Source organism: Sinocyclocheilus grahami, unplaced genomic scaffold (assembly GCF_001515645.1).
Source record: "Sinocyclocheilus grahami isolate Dianchi unplaced genomic scaffold, SAMN03320097.WGS_v1.1 scaffold517.1, whole genome shotgun sequence".
Lineage (NCBI taxonomy): Eukaryota > Metazoa > Chordata > Actinopteri > Cypriniformes > Cyprinidae > Sinocyclocheilus > Sinocyclocheilus grahami.
Genome location: NW_015505696.1, coordinates 640585 through 650468, shown reverse-complemented (window position 1 = coordinate 650468; position 9884 = coordinate 640585). Strand labels below are relative to the sequence as shown.

The 9884-nt window shown below is 36.4% G+C and overlaps 1 protein-coding gene across 1 annotated transcript in view; it reads left to right on the top strand.

The window, feature by feature from the left end:
• LOC107554861 (protein-glutamine gamma-glutamyltransferase 5-like) overlaps positions 1-9525 on the top strand; it is a 12474-nt gene extending 2949 nt beyond the window's left edge. Inside the window, exons 2-15 of the mRNA XM_016237499.1 lie at positions 950-1192; positions 2064-2182; positions 2266-2394; positions 2479-2656; positions 3317-3452; positions 3838-3941; positions 4172-4411; positions 4789-5028; positions 5611-5649; positions 6037-6090; positions 6183-6389; positions 7565-7728; positions 8123-8259; positions 9338-9525. Of these exons, the coding sequence (XP_016092985.1) occupies positions 950-1192; positions 2064-2182; positions 2266-2394; positions 2479-2656; positions 3317-3452; positions 3838-3941; positions 4172-4411; positions 4789-5028; positions 5611-5649; positions 6037-6090; positions 6183-6389; positions 7565-7728; positions 8123-8259; positions 9338-9488 (2141 nt within the window). The 3' untranslated portion in view covers positions 9489-9525. The remainder of the gene's footprint in view (positions 1-949; positions 1193-2063; positions 2183-2265; positions 2395-2478; positions 2657-3316; positions 3453-3837; positions 3942-4171; positions 4412-4788; positions 5029-5610; positions 5650-6036; positions 6091-6182; positions 6390-7564; positions 7729-8122; positions 8260-9337) is intronic.
• The last annotated feature ends 359 nt before the right edge of the window (positions 9526-9884 follow it).

Genomic DNA, 9884 nt, shown 5'->3' with positions numbered 1-9884 from the left:
TGGTTCAGGTGTGTTTGATTAGGGTTGGAGCTAAACTCTTCAGGACACCAACCCTCCAGGACCGAGTTTGGAGACCCCTGCCTTAAACTAACAGTATTGGTGATTACCAAAACCAATCTTTATATTTATTTTATGAACATAAATAATTTTTTCATGTTCTGTCACAGTAGTGTTTCTAATGCTAAAATTTAATTATTGTTTATTGGATAGATAGATAGATAGATAGATAGATAGATAGATAGATAGATAGATAGATAGATAGATTGCAACCTCATCTCACATCACCCTCCCTCTATGATGATGAAATTCATCAGTAATCATTAGTTAGTCAGATCCAGAGTGACGTACTGCACAGTTTTGCTACAGGAAAATTAACCACTCATCCCACGCAGCATTGTAACAGATGCATCTATATGCAGTACTTTGGATAAAAATGATGAAGGCTATGAAGAAGTCAAAGATAAAAACAAGGTTTATTCCAATATATGCAATTGTAAAAGTAGTTTGCATGTTATTTTAGTATCATTGATATACTGCTAAAATTGTTGTTAATATTTTAAATTTTTGTATTATATTTTCTGTTTTCACTTTAATTTTAGTTTTAGTGCAAGTAGTTTTATTATTTGTATTAGTATTTTTAAAATATGTCTGTAGGTTATTTATTTATTAATTTTTGTTTATTTAATACTTGAACCAAACGATTATTATAAATGTTGCCTTAGCAACTAGCTGAAATAAAACATGTTTACATTTTTTGTATTTTATTATAAATGAACATTTATTTGATTTACAATTTGATTTATTTGATATAGCCCTGGTATAAACTAAATACATTAAAAGTGAAGTTACCTATAAAATCAATCCCTGTGTGGGGAAAATGAATATTATTTTACTTCCAGAACTATTTTTGTGCTCTATTCTGACACCCACTCGTCTCTGCTCTCTGCAGGTCCGGTGTCTGTGGACGTCCCGGTCTCCAGGCTCGGACAGCCCTCTCTGACTCAATGGAGCGCTGTTCTGGAGAGGCGTTTACCGAACCTGACTGGACCCCGTGCACTATCTGTATCACTGTCCAGCCCTGCGTCTGCTTCTATCGGCGTCTACACGCTCCAGCTGAGGGTCGAGGCCCATCTGAATGTGAAAACACACTCGCTCGGCCAGATCACGCTCCTCTGCAACCCCTGGTGCCAAAGTGAGTGCTGTCTGTGTGTCCATACACAACTGAATGCCTTGATAGCAGGCTGTTAGTTGGCAGTGGCTTTTAGCATGCTGGTATGTGGTTGCTAGATACTTGCTAGTCCAAATCCCTCTACATAAAGTCTGATCGATCTGAAAAGTAAATGAAGCACACACCTCTTCCCAACAAAAGACATGTTTCATGTTGGTAGGACTCAAGCAAAATGCGAAATCTTATGTTTAGGTTTACAATGGAACACTTACATTTGAATATACAATTAATTGTTTCTGATCTAAAAGCTTAATTTCAAGTTAAAACATATACATGGGCAAGTACGTGAATATATTGCATGGAGCAAATTTTTTTTTTTGAGAATAATACCTAATGTACACTACCTCTTAAAAGTTTCAGCATCATTCCTCCAGTCTTCAGTGTCACGTGATCCTTCAGAAATCATTCTAATATGCTGATTTGCTGCTCGATTATTATCAATTATAATTGGTACTTAATTGTTAATAATAATTCTCATTATTCTCAATGTTTAAAACAGTTGTGCTGCTTCATATTGTTGTGGAAATCGAGATAAATTTTTTCAAGTTCAAAAGAACAGCATTTATTTGAAACAGAAATCTTTTGTGACATTATAAATGTCTTTCCTTTAACTTTTGATTAGTTTAATGCATCCTTGCTGAAAAAAAAGTATTTTTTTTTTCAAAACCGAACAATCTTTTAGAAAATAGTCAGTGTCTTTAATTGCATTGCTTTTGATGCCATTTTATACACTTCTAAAATTACAGTAATGCACAGCCTCTTATTGCGTACTACTTTCATTTAATGTAATTACACACGGATCACCTATAAAACAAATTGTTGTGTTTTTCTGCAGCTGATTCGGTGTTCCTGCAGTCGGAGGATCTGAGGACTGAATATGTCAGGAGTGATATTGGCCTGCTGTTTAAAGGCAGCCCCGGTAACATGGTCTCCAGACCCTGGTCGTTCGATCAGGTGAGATGTTTGATCGTTGACTGACAGCACAGCACTGAACATGACTTCACATTAACTCCTGTGATGCATACATGTGTTTTCAGTTTGAAAAGGGGATACTGGACATCTGTATGAAATTGCTGCAGTTGAGTCCTCAACATCAAACGGACATGAGAAAAGATCTGCAGAACCGCAGCGATCCGGTGTACATCGGCCGCGTGATCTCAGCGATGGTGAGGATCTGCTCTCATTCTGTCCTCTCTGCTCCTTCTCCCTCTCTCTATGTATTAATATAGTCTCTCTGTCTTTCTAAACAGGTGAACTCTAATGATGATAAAGGGGTGTTAATGGGAAACTGGTCAGGTGACTACAGCGGTGGCGTCAACCCTTCACAGTGGTCCGGCAGCGCAGATATTCTCAAGAAGTGGGCAGAATCACAATTCAGGCCTGTGAAATACGGACAGTGCTGGGTGTTTGCTGCTGTCATGTGTACAGGTGGGACACGTATAAATGATTACATTCAAAAGTTTGGGGTCAAAAGTTTCAAAAGTTATTTTTTTGAAAGAATGCATTCAATTGATCAAAAGTTGAAGTAAAGACATTTATAATATTACAAAAGATTTCTATTTCAAATACTGTAAATGCTGTTCTTTCTATTCATCAAAGAATCCTGAAAAATAAAATATATCACAGTTTCCAAAACAATATGAAGCAGCACAACTGTTTTCAACATTGACAATAATCAGAAATGTTTCTTGAGCAGCAGATCAGCATATTAGAATGATTTCTGAAGATCATGTGACACTGAAGACTGGAGTAATGATGCAGAAAATTCAGCTGCGCATCACAGGAATAAATTACAGTTTAACATATATTCAGATAGAAAGCAGCTATTTTAAATTCTAATGATATTTCACAATATTACTGATTTGACTGTATTTTTAGATTAATTGAATGCAGCCTTAGTGAGCAGAAGAGACTTACTGACCCCACATTTTTGAATGATAGCGTATGTGCTTTAAAGTGTTCAATTTACTCAAAAATCTTTGAGAGCAGATTATTTTATTTTTGTGTGACGTACTCCTTTAATGAGTTGTTGGTCATTTAATTAGTGCTGTTGATGATCAATATCAAATGTGTTTGTTTGTGTGATAGTAATGAGAGCCCTTGGCATTCCGACTCGAGTCATCACCAACTTCAACTCCGCTCACGACACAGACGGAAATATGGTGATTGAGGAATATTACAATGAGATGGGGAAAAAGCTGTCTATGAGCAAAGATAGCATCTGGTGAGTTACGCTAAAAAGCTAAAAAAGTCTCTGTAGTTATAGTGCTAAGACATACATTAGTGTTCAAAAGTTTGGCGTTGGTTAGATTCTTCATGTTTTTGAAAGAAGACTCTTATGCTCACCAAGGCTGCATTTATTTGATCAAAACTACAGTAAAAACAGTGAAATATTATTACAATTTGACATAACTGTTTTCTTTGTGAATGTAAAATGTAATTTAGTCCTGTAGTCTATAGTCCTTAAATGTCTATAGTCCTTATACTTCAGTAAAAGCATCTTCACCGTCTTTAGTATACAAATAAACCGGAATGATTGCGGTGGAAAGGAATAATTCATCGTTTCAGCATTTTTAATCTGTGAGTTAAAAGTGTTTGGCCCTTTTCAGGAACTTCCACGTGTGGGTGGAGAGTTGGATGAAGAGGCCTGATCTGGGTCAAGGCTATGAAGGATGGCAGGTTCTCGACGCCACGCCACAAGAGAAGAGCGCAGGTCTGTCATTACAGTGATTTTTACCAGGCTAACGCATGTAGAAAACATGCTGAAAAGTATGCTGGTTATGCTGGTTAGTACTGGTCCCGTTTAGTTAGGCTTTGTTCTAAAACCTAGTGAGCTGCCTAAATAGCATGCCATCCAATTGCTCTAAATCATGCTATTTTAAAAGAAAAATTTGAGCTGGGATTTGCTGAGAATCATGTTTAAACATCAATATTCTGTCACAGGAATGTTCCGCTGTGGCCCTGCTGCTGTTAAAGCCATTTATCAGCAGAAGGTGGAGGCGCAATACGATGTGCCGTTCGTTTATGCAGAAGTGAACGCAGATGTGCGTACAATAATCATCAAAGATAAGAAGGTATTATCAACCAGCATTGATAAAAAAAGAGTTGGAGCCCTGATCGCCACCAAACGTCCAGGATCCATGCTAATGCAGGACATCACGTCTGAATACAAAACTGAGAAGGGTAAGAGAAAGAGTGATTGGCCCTTTTCAGGAACTTCCACGTGTGGGTGGAGAGTTGGATGAAGAGGCCTGATCTGGGTCAAGGCTATGAAGGATGGCAGGTTCTCGACGCCACGCCACAAGAGAAGAGCGCAGGTCTGTCATTACAGTGATTTTTACCAGGCTAACGCATGTAGAAAACATGCTGAAAAGACCAGTTTCCTATAGGCTGGTTTATGCTGGTTAGTACTGGTCCCGTTTAGTTAGGCTTTGTTCTAAAACCTAGTGAGCTGCCTAAATAGCATGCCATCCAATTGCTCTAAATCATGCTATTTTAAAAGAAAAATTTGAGCTGGGATTTGCTGAGAATCATGTTTAAACATCAATATTCTGTCACAGGAATGTTCCGCTGTGGCCCTGCTGCTGTTAAAGCCATTTATCAGCAGAAGGTGGAGGCGCAATACGATGTGCCGTTCGTTTATGCAGAAGTGAACGCAGATGTGCGTACAATAATCATCAAAGATAAGAAGGTATTATCAACCAGCATTGATAAAAAAAGAGTTGGAGCCCTGATCGCCACCAAACGTCCAGGATCCATGCTAATGCAGGACATCACGTCTGAATACAAAACTGAGAAGGGTAAGAGAAAGAGTGATAAAAAAAGAGAAAAGCATACTGTTAAAATACTGTTCGTTTCATTCAAAAATCTAATTCTTTCACATTTAGATAAACTCCCATTTAATGCACCAGGCGTTGGTAAGTCATTCTAATTTTCTAATGTTTAAAGCTGAATTGTGTAATTCAGTTGACTAGTATCAGCGAAAAAACAAAAAATTAATGGTTGTTGTTAAAGACAATGCATTTTTTCTTGACACAATTTTCCTTCAGAAATCACTAGTAAATTTCACAAACAATTATAAGGAAATTGCAATTGACACATTGAATTAAAGATGAAATTTACAGATAGTAATACTGAAAAAGTTTTTTCTTGTAAAACACTCCAATTTTTTATTTTACTTAAAACTTGAAAAATTATTATTATTATTTTTTTTTTACAGTGCAGGTTTCTTGAGCACTTTGAGGAAACATTTGATCATAAAAACGACACACATCACAAACTGTTAAATGAACTCAATGCCAACTAAATTGATTTTGAGAATATTTTTTATGTAAATATTTTTTTATGATTTTCTTTCAAATATTTTTTGTTGTTCATCTAAGCTCCTGGAAGACACCCTCTTCGAGATGAAGAAAGTGGATGTAAGTTAAAGACAATGAAATGTTGTCGGTGTGGGATTACACTGATACAATTTTGACACAATCAGAAATCACTAGTAAATTTCACAAATAATTACAAGGAAATCGCAATTGACACATTGAATTAAAGATGAAATTTACATATAGTAATACTGAAATAGTATTTTCTTGTAAAACACTCCAATATTTGTTTTACTTAAAACTTAAAAAATTATTATTATTATAATTTTTTTTACAGTGCAGGTTTCTTGAGCACTTTGAGGAAACATTTTATCATAAAAACGACACACATCACAAACTGTTAAATGCCAACTAAATTGATTTTGAGAATATTTCTATGTAAATATCTTTTTATGATTTTCTTTTAAATATTTTTTTTATTCATCTAAGTTGCTATCTCAAGACACCGATTTCATGAGGATGACAGCGCAGGTGAAAGGGAAGGTGAGTTCTAGCATTTGGTTTTCTTCATAAACACTGCTCCCTGTTTGAGTAATATGACTGAATGCTGTGATCTAACATGTCTTTTCATGCAGCTTCTAAGGGCATTGAAGTTTCTCTCCAGCTTCTGAAAGCCCCTGTAGTCGGAGAAAACATTTCTTTCAATGTCATAATCACTAACAATATGGCCGCTCCGAAACTGCTGAAAAAACATGTGAACGCTCAGAACAAGGAGTACAACCGCAATCCCACTGGAACCTTCTGGGAGGCTCATGACGACGTGAAGATCGCCCCGAATGAAAGTAAGAGTCCTGCAACCTGCAAAATGAGTTTAAAATGTACTTAGAACCAAAAAAATAACAAATAAAATAAATCACAACCTGCAAGTGTTTTACACAGTTATTCTGCTGCAGGGGTGGACGATATGGCAGAAATATTACGATTTGTTCCACAATCTTATCACAATTATTTTTATTGTTGGGTTTTAAGAAACTAATTTTTCTGTTTAAAAAAAATAAAGCCGGGTAAGGTAACAAAACAATAGAAAATGACAGACTACTGATTTGGGTTCAACTGAATGGATTTAATTCCATTAAATCTAAATTTATGCTAATATCAATATTCTGGTGTACGCTCAAAAAAAGTTGCTGTCAGCAGATATACATTATTAAAAGGTAGTCTTTATCCTCTGATAAAAAAAACTAAACAAACAAAAAAATATATATATATATATATAACCACGACATTTGAATCACTATCTAATCAAAGTTTTTGATTTAAATTAAATTGTATCATTTCAAAATTTGAAGCAAAAACAGAATGGTCTGACTTTAGCTTTGTGAAACTATACTACGTAAAACATCTGCAGGAAACAGAAACAGCAGAAGCTCTGAAAGAGACGCAGATTCGCTCTCTGACAGCAGGAGGCGCTCGTGGAACAGCAGCGATACAGCGTTTCCTGGGATCCCGCTGTAAACAAAGCAGCGCAGCGCTTATAAAATACAACTTTAATAAATGCATTATACAGAGGGAAAAGAAAAAAGAAAAAAAAACTCAGTTCCCCTCAGAGATACAGTCATATAAACTCCCGCCCCCAATTGTATCGCAATTCGTTTAACATCTCAACCGACTTGAATCGTCACACACACACACACACACACACACATATATATATATATATATATATATATTTTATCGTTTTTCAACTGGCTCGGCGTGCATCATTACATCTCTAGTCATGTGACCAAGATGTAGCATAGGACTGTGAAATATTTATCATGGAATGCATACTGTATACTCTTTATTTAATAGTAGGCAGAGTAGTATTTTACACAGCCGGTATGCATAACGAAATTCTTCTACTTGCAAGTCTTGTAAAAAACATCTATCTGGACCACATGACTTTGAATACCACAAAAACGTAGCGAAATGATTCATTAGGTCATGTGACTGAACCCGGTTTCTTGTACTCCACCAGCTTTGACTATAAAACATGAGATCCCCTTCAACGCCTACATGCTGAAGGAGGCTGTGGAGGATTATATGGTTAACCTGGCCGTGGTTATAGAGGATGTGGAGTCTCAGGAGAGAGTGCTGGCATCAGAAGAGTTCAACATCCGCAGCCCTACTCTCAGTGTACAGGTATATAGTGGCCCAGCATGGGCATTTAGACTAGCTTTAAAAGAAACATGACCTCCTCTACCCTTGACCCCCTTTGTCAGAAACAACAAGACGTTGTTTCATGACTAAATTAAACCATTTATAGATTTTTTTATTATCTACTCAATAAAGACATCACTCCAAGATCATAGAGATTATGTGGGAGAGCTTTTGGTAACACTTTACTTGAAACCTTTATATTTAATACATTATAATGCATTGTATGCTCTCATGAATAATTGTGACCACAGTTATAATATATTACATAGATATTATGAATACCTTTAGAATACATTACACATAAAGGGATTTTTTTTTTTTACAGAACTTAATTCACAAGTAAAAAAGAAATAAAGCTATTTGTGTTTTCTTCCAGATTCAAAATGAGTTCTCGGTCGTCATTAACACGCCACAAGTTGCCACGGTGACCTTCACAAACCTGTTCAACGTTGCAGTGAGCGGCGAACTGACCGTATCCGGTTCAGGACTCTTGGAGGAGAAGGCTCAAATGACGTGCGTAAAGAGTGACATTTTAGTTTTTAAGGCTCTTTTCTGAGCATCAACAAATGAATTCACACAAATCACTGTTTTCGAACAGGTTTTCCCAAACACTCCCCCTTTCTGCCATTGGTCAGATAGCCCCGCCCCCAAATGCACACCATTTGTTGTTACAATGTGTCAGGCTGGTTGGAACGCTCGAATAAACCAATTTCAGTGTTTCAAACAGCTATGACCTTTTTTGTGGGCGGAGCCCATCTGGTGGCAGAAAATGCCATTTAAAAAAGGTTATTTTGAATATATATATTTAAAATTCAGAGTTTTTTCTTGCGATTCTGAGATTATGTCTCACAATTCTGGTAAGAAAAATCAATTCGTCATTCTCTCTTTTTCCCTCAGCTCAAGGAAAAAGCATTTTAACGTCCAAAAAAAAAGACCCACAGTACCTTTATGTTTAATCCATTTCTGTCCCCTTACATTTCTTTAGTAGAAAATAACAGTTATTTTAAGCTTCCCAAGTCTTCTGCCAAACCCTTTCAGAGTTTACCATGGAAACCGTTATTCTATAGCAATGCCATAGTGGATAGAGATTTATACAACAATAAAGCCACATTATACATCACTGTCATTAAAAAGTAATTAACAAAATGACAGAAAGAATCTTACACTGTTTAAAATAGATCCCATATTCACTTATTTTGATTTTACAGTAGGTATTATGGAAGGAACTATGCTTGTCATGATAAATTTAGTTCATATACCTGGTGAGTGAGTCTGATGGGTATCAAACAGTCGAGTACATACAGTTTTAAATCTGTAAAGTGAGAGGGGTTGTTTCTGAGATTTTTGGCATGATTATCCTTGACAGTTTCACTGCTGCCGTGTCAGTACACACTTGTTAGTCAGCATTTCTGAAGCACTTCTGTAAACATATGCATATCACAGAAACTCATCTGAGTTCATTTGTGTGTTAAACCTACAGATGTGCACCATCATATTAACTCTTTTGTGAATCACTAACCCTAAATATGAGCAGCAGTAATAGTGACGCTTGTCTGTTTTTGCTCTAAATGTCCTGTTCCTTATATTTCAGGATTACGATCCAGCCTCAAGAAACCATGAAGAGACCCGTTAATTTCACTCCCAAGATGGCAGGTGCCAAGATGCTTTCGGCTAGTTTAGTCTTGACAAATCCAGCCACCGTCCTGCACGGATTCAAGACCATCAATGTTCAAGCATCTTAGAGTCGAACACCTTTAGACATGATTGTGTACCCTCATGAAGTGCTACACGAGTGGTTGAGACACATTTAGAAATGATTGCTTTTTACTTATTATTTTAATGTCACTATAATTTTTTTTTTACTTGATTCACTCTGAATTGTGTATTCAAGGTTATTTAGGCACCAGCCTGAAAATAAAGGATTTCGTAACATCTTCCATGCATTGTACTTGTTTGTGATCTGTTCACATGCATTTTCCAGCAGAGGGCAGACTTGCTTCAGTGAGTGCAAGCATTTCAAATACTGACATGTTGAAAAGGACACATTACAAATATTTTAGAAAAATGCTGACAAGTCCCTTCTCAAATTAAAAAGACCACAGATTACATGAGTGCTGCTTTAACTTTGGGCACTTTTG